Raw genomic sequence first — 14,434 nt, 5'->3', positions numbered from 1 at the left:
TACACCTTTCACCCCCACCACAGCAGTAATAAAGGAACAATCCAGGCTTTTGGCACTGCACCCTTGCCCCAACTATCTCCAGAGGCCATAATATTGGTATCAGGCTCACCTTTTCCAAGCTCACCCCAGTCCTCTGGACCAGGGCTTGCAGCCTGGCAATGGTCTCATTCTCCTTGAGGAGCTCATAGGTGTGCAGAGCAGAGCTGGCAATGTTCCCATTCCGTTTGTCTGAGGCAATGTCACAGGCCCTGAGGCTCTTCAACTTGGAGGCACTCTCACTGCAGTGCAGGTTCCCTTCTGGGGGAATTCCAAATGCCATGAGAATCTCAGAGATCTCCTGAACAAACTCTAGCTTGTTGGGAAACTGAGGCAGGTCCTCGGGCAGCTCAATAAAATGGTTGTCAATATCCACAAAGCAGAGATTGGCCTGTAAACAGGAAGGAGAGGTGATGGTGAAGAGAAGGAAAGAGAGAGGGAGGAGAAAGAGGAGAAAAAGAGAAGAGAGAGAAAAAGGGAGGGAGGGAGGGAGGGAGATGGAAAGATAGGAGAAAGAAGAGGAGAGAAAGAGAAGTCATCATCAACTGCAGCATTTACATGGAAGAAGAGCTGAAAGCAATGAGTAAAAATAACTATCCAAACATATACATCTATGGTGCTATGAGCTGCCCAGGAAAACACTTCCCTGGCTCCAACTCTGTGAAATGTCTTGTGTAAATGATGAGGCCCCAGTCACACACCTACGTATTTACAGTGGTAAGCAAACCTTAAAGTGCTTTATGAACATAAGCTATCGTTTCTATTTATTATTATCATTACTATTACTGCTGGCATGGCCAAAATTTGAACCCAAGTCTCCTGCCTCCCTGTCTAGCTGGCCACTCCAAGAGTGTGAGCTGCTTGGGGTCTTTGCACCCTCTGTGCCTGGCACTTGGCAAACACTCAATAACGTCACACATTTAGAGCCAGAAGGGACCTTGGAGGCCATTTCGTCCACCCTCCTCATGTTACAGTCAAGCAAACTGAGGCAGAGCGAAGTTAGGAGCCCTGTCCAGTCACATGGCTAAGGTCTGAAGCAGGAATGAGCCCGGTTCTTCCTGGCCCCAAGACCTCTATGCTACTACTAATGATGGAATAAAGATCCAGTGCTTACCCTTCAATCAAAAGAAAGGACATCCTTAAGAAAGGAGGCTCTCAGATTCTACCAATGAAGTCTTGGGATTGCTGTGGGGAAAGATGGGTTAGGGAGGCCAGGAAGTGGCCAGATGAGTAGCTTGGCTCCGGGGAAGGTATAAGGCCAAGTGTCTAGTGATGAAAACCACCCCATCGGCAACCCAAGGGCCACCAATCATTCTCAGTTCTCAGAGGGCCCAGCAGGCAGGGCTTATGGCCACAGACACAGTTGAGATAATTCCATCTGGCCTCTTTTTTTCTTCAACTATGCCAAGGTCGAGCACCACAGAAATGCAGGGGGCCATTTCAGGCACTGGGGAAGGTGGTGGTCAGGTTGGCTGCAGGCCCAAAACAACTCTGTCTGAGCAACAAACTCTTGCCTCCTAGCACATAACAAACTTGTGGCAAAATAAAACCAACTGTTGGTTTAAACTCTCCCTTATTCCTGCAGGGTCAATAAGAGTCATGATAGTGGAAAAGACTCACATGTCCAAGGACACTTAGAAAGGCAGGACAAACTCACTACACAGGGCATCTACTGGCTCAGACTCCACTGGCAAAACTACCCTCAGATCATGTCTTCAAGAAAGAGTCTCTGTACAAGTTAGTGATGAAAAGGACGTTTAAAGTAAAAGATTCAGTTTGCTTACTAAAGGAGAGGGGACTTTAGACTTTTCATACAGAAATTCTCTGGGCAGAACTAAGCCACATGTGAATTTTGTGGGTTTGGGGAAGACCCTAAGAGAACTTCAGGAGCTAACATAATCAGATAGATCTGTCCACTGTTCAACAGCTGGGGTGAATGGTAGAGGGGATGTGTGGGGTCCACCCTCCTTTAGGATTCGGTAGTTTCTAAATGGTTTCCTTATGTTCTTTAGGACTAAGACCAAATTGAGATTTAAGCCTCAGTCTTGCACTAGAGAGCTCTTAAGCTGCAGTCCAGGGATAGACTTTGGGAAGGGAGGGGAGGGAGCAGGAATCTTGAATAGGGAAATAAGTTACATCTTTATTTTCACTAACCTCTAAATGAAATTTACCATTTCCTTCAATTATGAATTTTTTTAAAGTTACTCTGACAAGAGGTCCATAGGCTTCACCCAACTGCCAAAATGGAATAGGTATGGGTGGGGAAGGGGGTGGATGACACAAAAACGGTGAAGAATCCTTGGACTAGAGGTTTTGTAAGGTCCCTCTCAGCTCTGGCATTCTATGATTGAGGTCTCTCTAGCTCTGACATGCTATATTCTAGGTCTCTCTTAGCTCTGCCATTCTATGTTTTAGGCTCTCCCTCAGCTCTAGCATTCTACATTCGAGGCTCCCTCTCACCTCTAACATTCTATGTTCTAGGGTACCCCTCAGTTCTGGAATTCTATGAGTCTGTGCTTCATAAGTCTGAATGGCCATTTCTAATGAAGGGGAAAAAAGATCATCTTTAGTTTACATCATGAATCAAGCAGGAAAATTTTTAACTATTTAGTTTTTAATCTTCCAGCCAGGATTGCTTGGTTGGAGGGAAACAACCAAAAAGAAAGAAAATCAATTGAAAAGTTATAGGCTGAACTCGGCTAAAAATTTATGGCTCCAAACTACAGTCACAAAGAGAGGAACAAGCAAACCTTTTCTCAGAAAACCCCACAGGATTCTCCAGCCCCCTCCCCACGAAAAGAAAGAAACTGTGCATCCCCTCAGCCACCAGCCAGGTCTGCCCTCTTTGGCCACTGTTCTCCTGAGTCTCTGGGACACCAAAAGAAACAAAGGTCTCCATATGACTCGTGTGACCACTCACACCATTTTTCCTCGGCATCCAAGGCCTGCTCATTTCTTTGGCTTGCTCCATGGGGGCTGATAGTGAACAGTTAGTGTTCTTTATCCTGAATGGAATGAAGTTAGTGAAGACTTCTCAGTGCTTAAAAGAAGGCTTTTAGTAGATGGTTAGGCCTAAGTTTCAGTTTCCCAGAAATCATGTGCCTTTTGGAAGTACAAAACTTAAACCCCCACCTTGGGTTGCCACAACACAATCCTCCTTGGGTTGCCACATCAACATCCACATCAACATAACGTCTCTTGGTTATTCCATTGCTACCTTGTCCCCTATTCACAGGGTAGGTTGTCGAGTTTAGATTGTGAGCCTGCCTCCCAGCCAATGGGAGGGGTGGGATCTGCGTTAGGGCTGTATCACCTCTATTTTTGCCTTCTGTAATTGGTTCACTCTCCTGACTACCTGTCAGAGAGGAGATACCCTTTTTCACAAGATCGTAATAAAAACCTTGCTGCTTTGCTTCTACCTTGACAAGTCTCTGATTTGTATTTGAGTTGGTGGTCTCTGACCCACATAATCCCAAACTGCTTGCCACTTAAGTTCACCCTTTGTGAACTTTGAGTCCCCTCCCTAATTCCCCTCCTCCCCTTGTCACCATCAGTTTTCCTTTCCCTCCATTTCACCTTGCGCCTCCTCTCCTTCAGGGGTTCCCCTTCTCATTTCAGGGCCAACATGCCCCGAGACTTGCTTCTCACAGAAACCTCACCATGAGGTGAATGATGGAAAATTAATAAAAGCCTTATCTGAAGAAGCACTGTTTGGAAGGCCACCACACAACCCAGGTTTTAGTCTTAGGAGCGGGACAGCCCAGGTTTTATTCTTAGGAGCTGTCTGACCTTTACCAAGTCATGCACACAGAATTTCAGAGTAGTAGCAGGTGAAGGGTTAAATAAGCATTTATATAGCTCCTACTATATATGTCAGGCATTGTGCAAAGAGCTTTTTACAAATATTATCTCATTTGGTCCTCATAACAACCTTGCAAGGTAGGTACTATGATTAGGAAATTGAGGCCAACAGAGGTTTTGTGACTTGCTCAGAGGTCACACAGCTAGTAAATGGTTAAGGTCACATTTGAACTAAGGTCTTCCAGCCTCCAGGGCCAGTATTCTATCAACTGTGCCATCTAGTTAGATTAAGGGTCACTGAGTACAACTCCTTCATTCTTTAGATATAGAAACTGAAGTTTGTGAGGGTAAGTGCTTAAAGGTTTACAAAGCATTTTGCTGACAACAATCCTGTGAGCTCCAGAGTACAAGTGTCACTCTCATTTTAAGGATGGGAAAACTGTGGCACAAAGCAAGGAAGTCACTTGCCCAAAGTCCCCATAGCTAGTATATGTAAGAGGCAGGCCTTTGACTCACCAGATGGACATGCCTTCTAGCACACCAATGTCTCTGATATTTGCCAGATTCCAGAGCACTGGCTTACAACCCCACCAGAGGATTCCTGGCATTAAAAGACAGGAAAACTCACCTAGAAAGTTTAAATCCCCTCATGTACACGCAGAGTAGTCAACATACACAACAATTCCCAGGCCAGTCTTCTGATAAGAGGAATGGCAAAACTATTCACAGTCATGAGCCCCTCAAGAGCCAGCCAGCCTTAACACTCAGGGACAGGGATGATCAGAGCTGTAAACATTTCATCTCAGCACAGAGCTTTGCCAATGGCAGGTGCTCCTTGAATCTGTCCTTGCCATAGGACCTTTAAAGGTATCCAACACCTTTGAGAACATAATTCTAACCCAATGTTTCTAGAATATTGCTCAATTACAAAAATGACACACCAACACACAAATAAGCTATAAGTGTGGATTTAAATGCCTGAGCTGAGAGTTTCACTTTTGGCTTACTCAGATATACATAGGAATAATCGAAGCCTGCCGAAAATGACCCACCCGGAAGGACACAAAGCCACCAGCTTTCTACTTTGGGATTGGGGGGTTTGGGGAGTGGGAAATTACAGAAGGCTCAAAGAGCCCATTTCTCCAAAAGGAAACACACACGGCAGCTAAAAATAGAGTGTGTTCACTCAATAATGGCGGGTTGGCTTCTCCCCTGCTGCTTCAAACCAAATATAGAAGGACAATTTGGAAGAATTTCATAAACTACAAACACTGGATACACACATTGCTGATGCCCTTGGACATGAGCAGATGGAATGGGGAGACAGCTACAGAGACCTGATCTATCTGGGCAGGATCACAGGCCAGCAACTCAGAGGCTGCTGTGGGGATGCAAGGGAGGGGAATCTTGAGGAGGGGGGCAATTTGTGAAGTGCAATGGAAAGGGTAGGGGAAGAGGCAAGAATAGATGGCGGACTAAGTGACAGGAGAGGACAAAGATCACTATTCAGCAGGGGACTGAGGAGAAGGGGGAAGGGAAGACAGAGATGGGAGAGAGAGATGGGGAATCAAAGCATCACTATTCTACGCATTACTGAGAGGAAAAGGAGAAAGAGGAGATGAACTAAGGGGGAACAGGGAAGGAGAAAGGACAGAAAGAGGGGTTCAAAGTGCAGAAAGAGGATCACTAATCAACAGGTTACTGGTGGGGGAAGTAACAGAAGCAAAAAGCAGAGTGGAAGGAAGGAGGGAGGGCAGAGAGAAGGAAGAAAGAGGGAGAGAGTTTTCAGCAGTTTACTAATAGGGAAGGGGGAAAGAGAAGAGGAAAAACAGAGGAGGGATAGAAGAGGAAGGGAGAAGAGAAAAGAAAAGAAAAGAGAAAGCTAGAGAGAAAATAGAGAGGACTACTATTTGGCAGGATACTGAGGGGAAAGCAGGATCACTACTTAGATTACTGAGCTCACCAAACAAACCAAAATGAAAATCCAACTTTATAAATGTGAAAACTCCCCCTTTTTACTCCTCTCAGAAAGTCAAGTCTGGGGCACCATGTAGCTCAACCACTCACTCCCAGCAAACACCTCGTCTAAGAGACTAGATGCATCCCTTTGGCTAAGGAAAAAAAATAGCTTCCCTCCCACCTCCAATACCACTAGCACCTCAGGGCTCATCACTGGTGGCACAGGAGGAGAAATGGGCCCCTCTTCAGTTTGGGTCAGTGAGGCTGCCTCATTCTCCCTAGACCAGGGGAGGGGAGAGGAAGGAAGAGGAGGGGAGGGAAGGCTCAGTTTTTCAGTGGAAAGGAGCATTGGACTTCAGATCTCGCACAGTCTGGCTCTCTTCCTGCAGAAGGCCCCAGTGCCTGCTCCAGGCCCTGTACGCTGACCTGCTGCCAAACCACAGCTCATCAGGAGCCAGACAGAGGCTTGGCAAGTCAGGCATGCCTCAAACAGACATTCAAGTGGTTGTTTTATAAAAAGGGGGAAAGGAAGAAGTGACCCCTCTCCACCCTCCCCCAATAGTGGGGAGGTTTCCTGCTTCCTAGACTCAAATAAGCACCCTTCATAGAGACCCATGCAACAATGGACAGCTCACAAAAGCAGCCGGGTTTCTGGACCCACTGGACTCATGAGTTTCTATCAAAAGGAACAAAAGCCTTTTGAGAAGCTCTTAGTGGCCCAGAGGGTAGCAGCCACTGACGAATTCTGATTTGGGCTGGGTATACTATCACATCTTCCCTTTCCCCATCTTTCGGCCCACCCCTTAGCATCAATACCCAACCCCCTTACCCTGATTCCACCGTCCCAAAAGTCCTTGCTGCTCAATCAAACTTCCACTAGCTTCGCCATCTTAGACAAATCACTTAGCCTCTTCGGGACTCAGTTTCCTTGTTTATAAAATAAAGGGACTGACATGATGACAGAATAGAGGTCTTTAGAACTGGGAGGGATGTCAGAAGGCATATCCTGCAACCTCTGCATTTTATGGACAAAGCAACAGAGGCCCCAAGAAGGTATGTGACTTTCTCAAGGTCACACTAGTAATAAGAGGAGGAGTCAAACCTACACCTTGACTCCATCATTCTGTACTGCCTTTAGATGATCTCAATGGGTCCCTTCCCAGGGGACATTCGATAGGTCTATATGCATAGGGGAGGAAAAACAATTTGGGGAGATAAGGATCTGTCCCTTAGGAAAGAGAATCCCTCTGCCCCAGCCAATGACAAAGATGGTACCTGGGAGGGTTGGAACACAGGAGTATAGTGTACAAGGAAAGACAAAAATAAGAGTGAGGGACACAACATGAAGTAATCAAGAAAGCTGCTAGGCCCACAATGCATGTGTCCATCACAGCACTCCTTGGTCACCTCCAGCTGCTCAGTCAGTCATGCCAAGATTGCACTGGCCATCATCACAGTAACTCAGGCATATGTTAGACTGCCTTTGCATCTGGGGAGGGGGAGCTGAGACCCTGAGAGTCAACAAGCCCTGGATCAGGTCCTACCACAGGTTGAAAACAGCTAACCCCAGCAGATGCAAAGCCCATTTGGAGTCAGAAAACCTGGGTTCAAGTGTGGCTGTGTCTCTTTCTATAGCTGTGTGCTCTAGTGATCACTTCAACTCCTAGATAGAGGCTTCTCCTTATCCCTAAAAGAAGAGGATTGGGCTGGATGCTCTCCGAGTCCCTTCCAGCTGTCATTCCGGGCTTACCAAGGCCTTTGTTCTTTCAGTTTAGGGTTTATAAGACTGATCAGGAGAACTGTCAGGACTTATTTTACATTACTGGGGTCTTTTCAAACAGCTAGGCTTTCTCTAGTCCTTGCCAAGTTCACTTCCTGCCTCAAAGCAAAGAAAGACCATGTAAATGAGTGTGCATTTTCTCTCTCTCTCTCTCTCTCTCTCTCTCTCTCTCTCTCTCTCTCTCTCCCCCCCCTCCACTCTCCCTCTTCCTTCCCCCCTTTCACATTCCCATTCTCTCATTTCCTCCCTTTTTCTCTCTCCCTTTTTCTTTTCCCCTCTCTCATTACCTTCCTCTCCTTTTCCCTCCCTCTTTCTCCCTCCCTTTCTCTCCCTTTTTCTCTTTCCCTCCTTCATTCCCTCCCCCCCTTCCTCCTTCCCTTCTTCCTGTTGCTTGGTCCCACTTCACCCAGCACAAACCCCTCCAGATGCAGATAAGAAAAGGGAGGAAAGAAAGGAGAAGCTGCATGGGCAGACATGTTCGTGCTTAAAATTGAAGGGGAGGAAAGCAGAGCCCACAAAGAGATGCATTTCTCTGCAATTAAGGCATCACAAGGGTGGGCTAATTATCAGGGATGCTCATCAAGGATGCTGACGACATCCGCCACTACCCAAATCCTCAGCCTCAGGCTGACAACACAATCCAAATGCTTTCCCTCTTTGCTATTCCTTTCCTCACTTCAGGCTTCTTGTTCCTGAGCAGCTCCCGGAGAATTCCCAATTGTTTCTGGTGGGAGGGGAAAGGGCTGCCCCTCAGGCAAGCCCTGCTCCAACACAAGCTGGCTCTGGCATAGGCATCACATGTCCTCACTCCCTCCATATCAGCATAGGAGGATGGGCAAGGAACAAAAGGCAGTTGCCCTGGGCTGCTGGCACACATCACAGTGCCAGGCACACAGGGTACATTTCAAAATGTTTCACAAATGAGAACTGGCCATCATAATGACAGCAGACACTTCTTATAGTCGTCACTGTCATCGTAGTCATAGCTAACCTGCATACAGCACATCAGAGTTTGCAAAGCACTTTACATAACTTGGATCTCCTCAACAGGCCTATAAGGTTAAAAGGTACAGGTATTATAATTAGCCCCCATTTTACAGATAAGGAAATTGATAAAGTGCCTTGCCCAATCTCACCAGTCCTAACTCCCCATAACAGGCTTCCAATTCAGGTCCTCCTATCCCCAAGTGCCACATTCTATTAACCACATCATCATCATCACAACAACAACATTTATTTAGCACTTGAAGATTTATAAACTGCTTTATGAATCTTGTCTCATTTAATCCTCACAACAACCCCCTTAGGAGGTGGGAAATATGAACATTACTTCCCCATTTTACAGATAAAAGAACTGAGGCTCCAGAAGGCCAAGTGACCTGCCCATGGCAACCTGGCCAACAAGGGCCAGTCCTGATCAGCACCTCTTCCCATGACTTGTTGCCTTTCTTGGAGTAGTAACAGACCTCCCCACCCCAGCCACAAATGGAAAACCCCTAAAAGGCAGCAGAGCCTGTAATTCCAAGGACATAAAACAGTTTCCAACCCAAGACAAAGGGGCAAGGCAGGGTCCCAGGACAGGAAGGAAAGCTGCCATCTCAAATCAGGCATGTCAACAGTACTAGGTGTCCCCAGATTGTGACACTGGTATTCAGTGACATGGTAGCCAGTTGCTATCAGGCATCTATCCCAAGGTTCTGCTCTCCTCCTCCCTGACCCAAGGTGACCGCCATCTTTCCCCTCTTACCTCCTGAGGCAACTCCAGTTTGGACCGATCATCCAAGCCGTTGGAATGCAAACCCATCAGGTAAGGAACAGGAGCATCTAAGAAGTGCAGGAGAGAGGCAGGGAGAATGGGGACATAGACATGCTGCCACTGGAACGGAAACATGAGCGCCGTGATCGTCTCTGCCACAGTCATCAGTCTCTGGTAATCTGAGTCAAAAAATACACACACAAACCACACCATCAAGAGGGGGAACCTTCCTGTCCAAGGTCCCAACCTGAGCTCTTCTACTAACACCTCCCTAAGATCCAAAGCAAACAGAATCAAGTTCAAAAATTCTGCCCCCCACCCTGTAGATTTTCACTTTGAATTAAAAATTATTCAATGGCCCTACTGTGTATGTACTGAACCTATAAGGGGTATAACACAGAGGCCTGACCCTCAAACAGCTCATAATCTGGCTGAACAGGAGATGAGGAATGTATATGGACAACAAGAAGCCCAAGTGTTCAGAGAGATCCCAGGAGGGCAAACATATCCAACTGGTCAAGTCAGGGTAGGCTTCACAGAAGCGGCAGCCCTCAACAGATGGGTAGGATATTAACAGGAGGAGATAGGAGTGGAGTCGTGGGAAGACAGTCCAGACAAGGGAAACAGCATCAGCAAAGGCATGAAGGAAGACAAGAGAGGGACAAGACTGGAAAACAAAGGCAAATTCAGCTGAATTAAATGAAGAGGTAGGCTGGGTATCACAAGGCAAGTGAAGCCAAATGAAAGGTGATGTTGGCTTCAGAGGACAGATGATGTAGACTGCCCTCCACTCCAGAGAGAGGTCAGAGAAGAAGAGAAGAGGTCAGGTGCTATCCAAATCACTATCACAATTGGTTCTGCTTAGTTTTGGTTTGTTTTTTAAGTCAAAGAAAGGAGCTACGGTCAGAAGCGATATTAAAGAGAGTGTGGAAGAGAAAAGTCAATATCCAGACTAGAAATGGAATACTGCAAAGACTAACACAACCCCAGCATAAAAGTCAGTTCACAAGGAGATTAGAAAAGTAGGACAACATTGAATTTTACATTTATATATGTGTGTGTATACATATATGTATATATGTACACATATATTTTTAAAGTTGTATGTAATTAAAATACTTTCTGTTCCATATATATGGAAACATTCATATTTGTTGAAGTTTTTCAAATTTATAATTAAAAAAAGTTTTAAGAAAAAGCCATTAATAAAACTTTTTAAAAAAACAAGGGTTCTTCACCTTTTTTTGCATCATAGACCCCTCTGACAGTCTGGTGAAGCTCAGGAACTCATTCTCAGAATAATTTTTTAAAATGTTAAACACAGGATTACAAAGGATACTGATCACACTGAAGTACAGCTACCAAAAACTTCTCTTTTAACTTAAAACATAGCCTTTAAATTTTAGAGGGCCTTGAATGTCTAGCAAAGAAGATGCTACTATATTTGGCAGATTATAGAGGGTCCTGAATGCCAAACTAAGAAGATGTTACTACAGATGGTAGCTTATGGAGGGCCTTGAATGTCAAGCTAAGAAGACACCAGGATATCTGGTAGGCAATTTTGAGTAAAATGCTAAAGGTTTCTGAGTAGGGAGTGTCATGGTCACTTGTAGATTACCACAGGAAGATTCCCTGGTAGCAGCATAAAGATCTGGGAGCACTGTGAAATGAAAGTTAAAATCTCTACCCAAATAGAACTTTCTCCTAGGGTCTGGAGTGCAAACATGAAAGCACAATTTAAATAAATAAATAGTCCTGGAACAGTCCTCAAGTGCTATCAGAATGCCCAGCAAAGTCCTCCACAAAGGGGCGGGGAATGACTAGGAAGACAAGGGGCTGACTAGGCTCCCACAAGGCACGCCTGGCTGCTTCTCAGGCACCAAGCACAGAAGATATCTCTGCTCCAGTGTCCACAATGTGCTAATGTCCCTCCACCCCCACCCCCACCACTTCCAATCAGTGCGATCCATGATGGCTAAGGCCTTCCTGCACTTCCCAGCATCTGCTGGACTGGAAGGAGGAAAAGGTTCATCTACCTCCTCCTCCCAGTGCAAGCTCTCCTGGTGGCCCCAAGCCCTGTGTCAGACAGGAAATGACAGTCCCCAGAGGGATATCTTGTCCTGAACCTTTCTGGCCTTCTTCAAGAAGGCCATGCCAAGAGGAATCACTGAAAAATAACAGAGAAAGCAGCAACAGGAAAGAGACTAGCTAAGAAATCAAGTTTTAGGAAACCAAATACTCTGTGAAGAGTGGGCCATGATGGCTTTTGGGTATCTTCTAGCTTTGAACCTCTGACCTGGAGTCTATCATGGCCAAGTGTGGTCATGGAGAAGAGATTACAAGATATACTTCCCTCCCTTCCTTGCAAAGGTGGAAAGCTATGGGTGAGAAATAGTGTCCATACTACTGGACATGGCTGATGTGTTGGTTTTGCTGAATTGGTGTTTTGTGTTGTTTCCCCTTTTCTTTATTCTTTGTTACAAGAGACGGTCTGTTGTGGGGCGAGGGGAGTGGTGAAGGTAAGGAGAGAAGGTTACATTCAGAAATGATGGTGATGCAAAAACAAAACACAGTAAGATGAAGTTTTATCAAGTGATCCGTCACCAAGCACACAGGGATTTCAGGTACTAAAGACAACTCCTGCAAGTCCCCTTCCTAGACCTGAGAAGCATGCCAGGAGCCAGCAAAACCCTTTCTATGCAGACAGCTTTCACCAAAAACCGGTTCTGTGGAGGAAAAGCTGATGAAATTCACTACCAATGTCTTGCAGAGCACAGCCATGGAGTAAAAGAGTTTCCAGAAAGTCTGCCATTTGGGCAATGAACAGGAGTTCAGATGCTGAAACCTCTGGCAAGAAATCTGACAGATCAGCCTAGATCTGAACATTGAGGGAGGAAGGTCTGGCACACAGCGAGGCAGGGGAGGGTGTGGAAGAGGCCAAAGGCACCTAAAAACACTAAGCCTGGGAAGAAAGATAGGGTCACAGGCTGCAGGGGCCTCATTCTCCCAAAGCTCCGAGGCAGCTGGCCACGCAGCCCACAATATCCTGGAGGTCATTTGTGGCCAGCTTAGATGACCCTGTGCTGTGCTGTGTGCTCATTTCCTTTTAATCTGGCTTTCCCTTAGATCCTAATGAGGTCCTTTTGGAAGAACCTCCGTCTCTCGCCTCTCTCAGGTGTGCTACGGTGAAGGAAGAGGGCATCGTGAAGGAAGAGGGCATCGGCACTTACACCATGTGAGAGGAGCACTCCAGATGGCCTGGAGTCACACAAGATGCCACCAGCAGTGAGAGCACTTAAGGAGAGGGGGAGGACCTGACTGGGAAACAAAGTCAAGAAAAATAATGATCAGCAGTCGACTTTTCTGAGGAAGTTTACCTTTTACAGTGTGTTTTCCTCAAAATAATCCCATGAGGCAGGGAGAGAAAACCCTAGGGCTGCCTTCAAAAGCCCAGCTTCTTTCTGCCTGGGCTTCATTTCTCTACAAGTATCCTTCTGACTCTCAATTTTTATTCCTACCTAGCTAAAATAAATTACTCAGAACCTGTAATCCAAATAATCAATCAAGAATGACTGAATTTTGGTCCTCCGCCCCAGCCCAAAGACAGCAATCATTCAAACGACAATTGCTGACAAAATACTTCAAAGTTTGCAAAGTACTTTTTACACTGATTACTTCACTTAAGCCTCACAGCAAACCTTATTTAACAGATGAGGAAACTGAGGCTCAAGATATTAAGGGACATTATTGCCCATAATCACAAAGTTAGAAAGGTGCATATTAAGTAACTTGGAGGGAAGGGGCAGATATCACTGAATGTACGGCTGCTGACAGGGACCACTGTGGCACAAAGACTTTGGTTGGGGCCTGTCAACTGTTAAGGGCCTACTGTGTACAGAGTTCTGTGCTAGCAAATGAGGGAGGTACAAAGCATAGGTAAGACACTGCTCATACCTATAGTTTGAAGGAGGATAAGCCACACCAGCAGGGAACTGAACAAGGAGTACTCTGAAGTCCAGAGAGAGAACAGTCAGCCACAAGGCATGGGGAGCTTCATGGAGGAGGCTTCATGTGAGCTGAGCTTTAAAGGATGGCTCAGCAGACAAAACAGGGTAGAGTGATCGTCAAGAGCTGGGCCAACAATGTAAACAAAGGCTTGGTGAAGGGACAGCCTAGGGTATGTTCAGGGGGCAGAGAGGAGGACAGTGCAGAGTAGACAGAAGGAGATCACTGGAGATAAACCTGGAAAGGCAGGGTTGTACCAGACTGGGGGTGGGGAACCTCTGGCCTTGAGGCTGCCATCAAAAGGCCTCACTTAAGGAACCAGAGGGCCATACGTGGCCTCAAGGCCACAGGTTCCCCACTCATACCAGACTATAATAAGCCTTGAATGCTAGGCAAAGAAGTCTGAACAAAGCACACAGCTAGTGACAGGGAGCCACTGAAGATTCACCAAAAGAAAACTGATAAAGTTCCCAAATAAATCTGACTGGACAGGAGGGTGGAGAAACACACACTCTTCCCAAGCATCAAAGGCCTGCTGCAGGTCATGCTGGTGTGTGTGCCACAGTCTACATCATCTCTCATTTCATCCAGATGGGTCAAATTCAGCCAAGAGGTTTCTTTTAGCTCAGATTCCTCACTTGTCTCCTTACAGAAACTAAACCTAGTCTCCATCTGTGTGAAACCTAATTCCTTCTCTCTTCTTATCCCTTCCAGGAGAAGGCATGACAATTAATAGTTGTCTCAAAAATCTTAGTCATCTTAGGAATTTTCTTTTTTTGACTCAAAGATGAAGATGAATCAAAGAGAATTTTAAAAGTGTGGGAGGGTGAATGGGGGAGGAAGAGATCCTTCAAGTGACATTTACAGCCAGATGCACAGTCATACTACACCCCAGCACTGGCTCACAAACGCGTATTTAGGAGAAACCCCGCCCTCTCCTGGCAGGCATGCACTGTACAAAATGCCAGCCATCCATGTGGGCTGCTAAGCCCCACGAGCAAAAGACCAGAGACCCTCATTCACTCTCCTACACTAGAAGAACACCAAACTCAGAAGCAAAAACACTCTGCTGGGACACTCCTCAGTTGTGTGACCCT

The 14,434-nt window shown here is 46.1% G+C and overlaps 1 protein-coding gene across 3 annotated transcripts in view; it reads right to left on the bottom strand.

Annotated features, from left to right (window-relative positions):
• The window catches only part of DENND5A (DENN domain containing 5A), a 96,725-nt gene that overhangs the window by 36,225 nt on the left and 46,066 nt on the right, over positions 1 to 14,434 (bottom strand). For all 3 annotated transcript variants that reach the window (XM_072619475.1, XM_072619477.1, XM_072619476.1), the window contains exons 5-6: positions 9,324 to 9,511; positions 110 to 427 (exon numbers count right to left, since the gene is read on the bottom strand). In XM_072619475.1, the coding sequence (XP_072475576.1) occupies positions 110 to 427; positions 9,324 to 9,511 (506 nt within the window). The remainder of the gene's footprint in view (positions 1 to 109; positions 428 to 9,323; positions 9,512 to 14,434) is intronic.

This window comes from Notamacropus eugenii, chromosome 6, assembly GCF_028372415.1.
Source record: "Notamacropus eugenii isolate mMacEug1 chromosome 6, mMacEug1.pri_v2, whole genome shotgun sequence".
Taxonomy (NCBI): Eukaryota; Metazoa; Chordata; class Mammalia; order Diprotodontia; family Macropodidae; genus Notamacropus; species Notamacropus eugenii.
The sequence above is the reverse complement of the archived record's forward strand: the minus strand, read 5'-3'. Positions and strand labels throughout refer to the sequence as shown.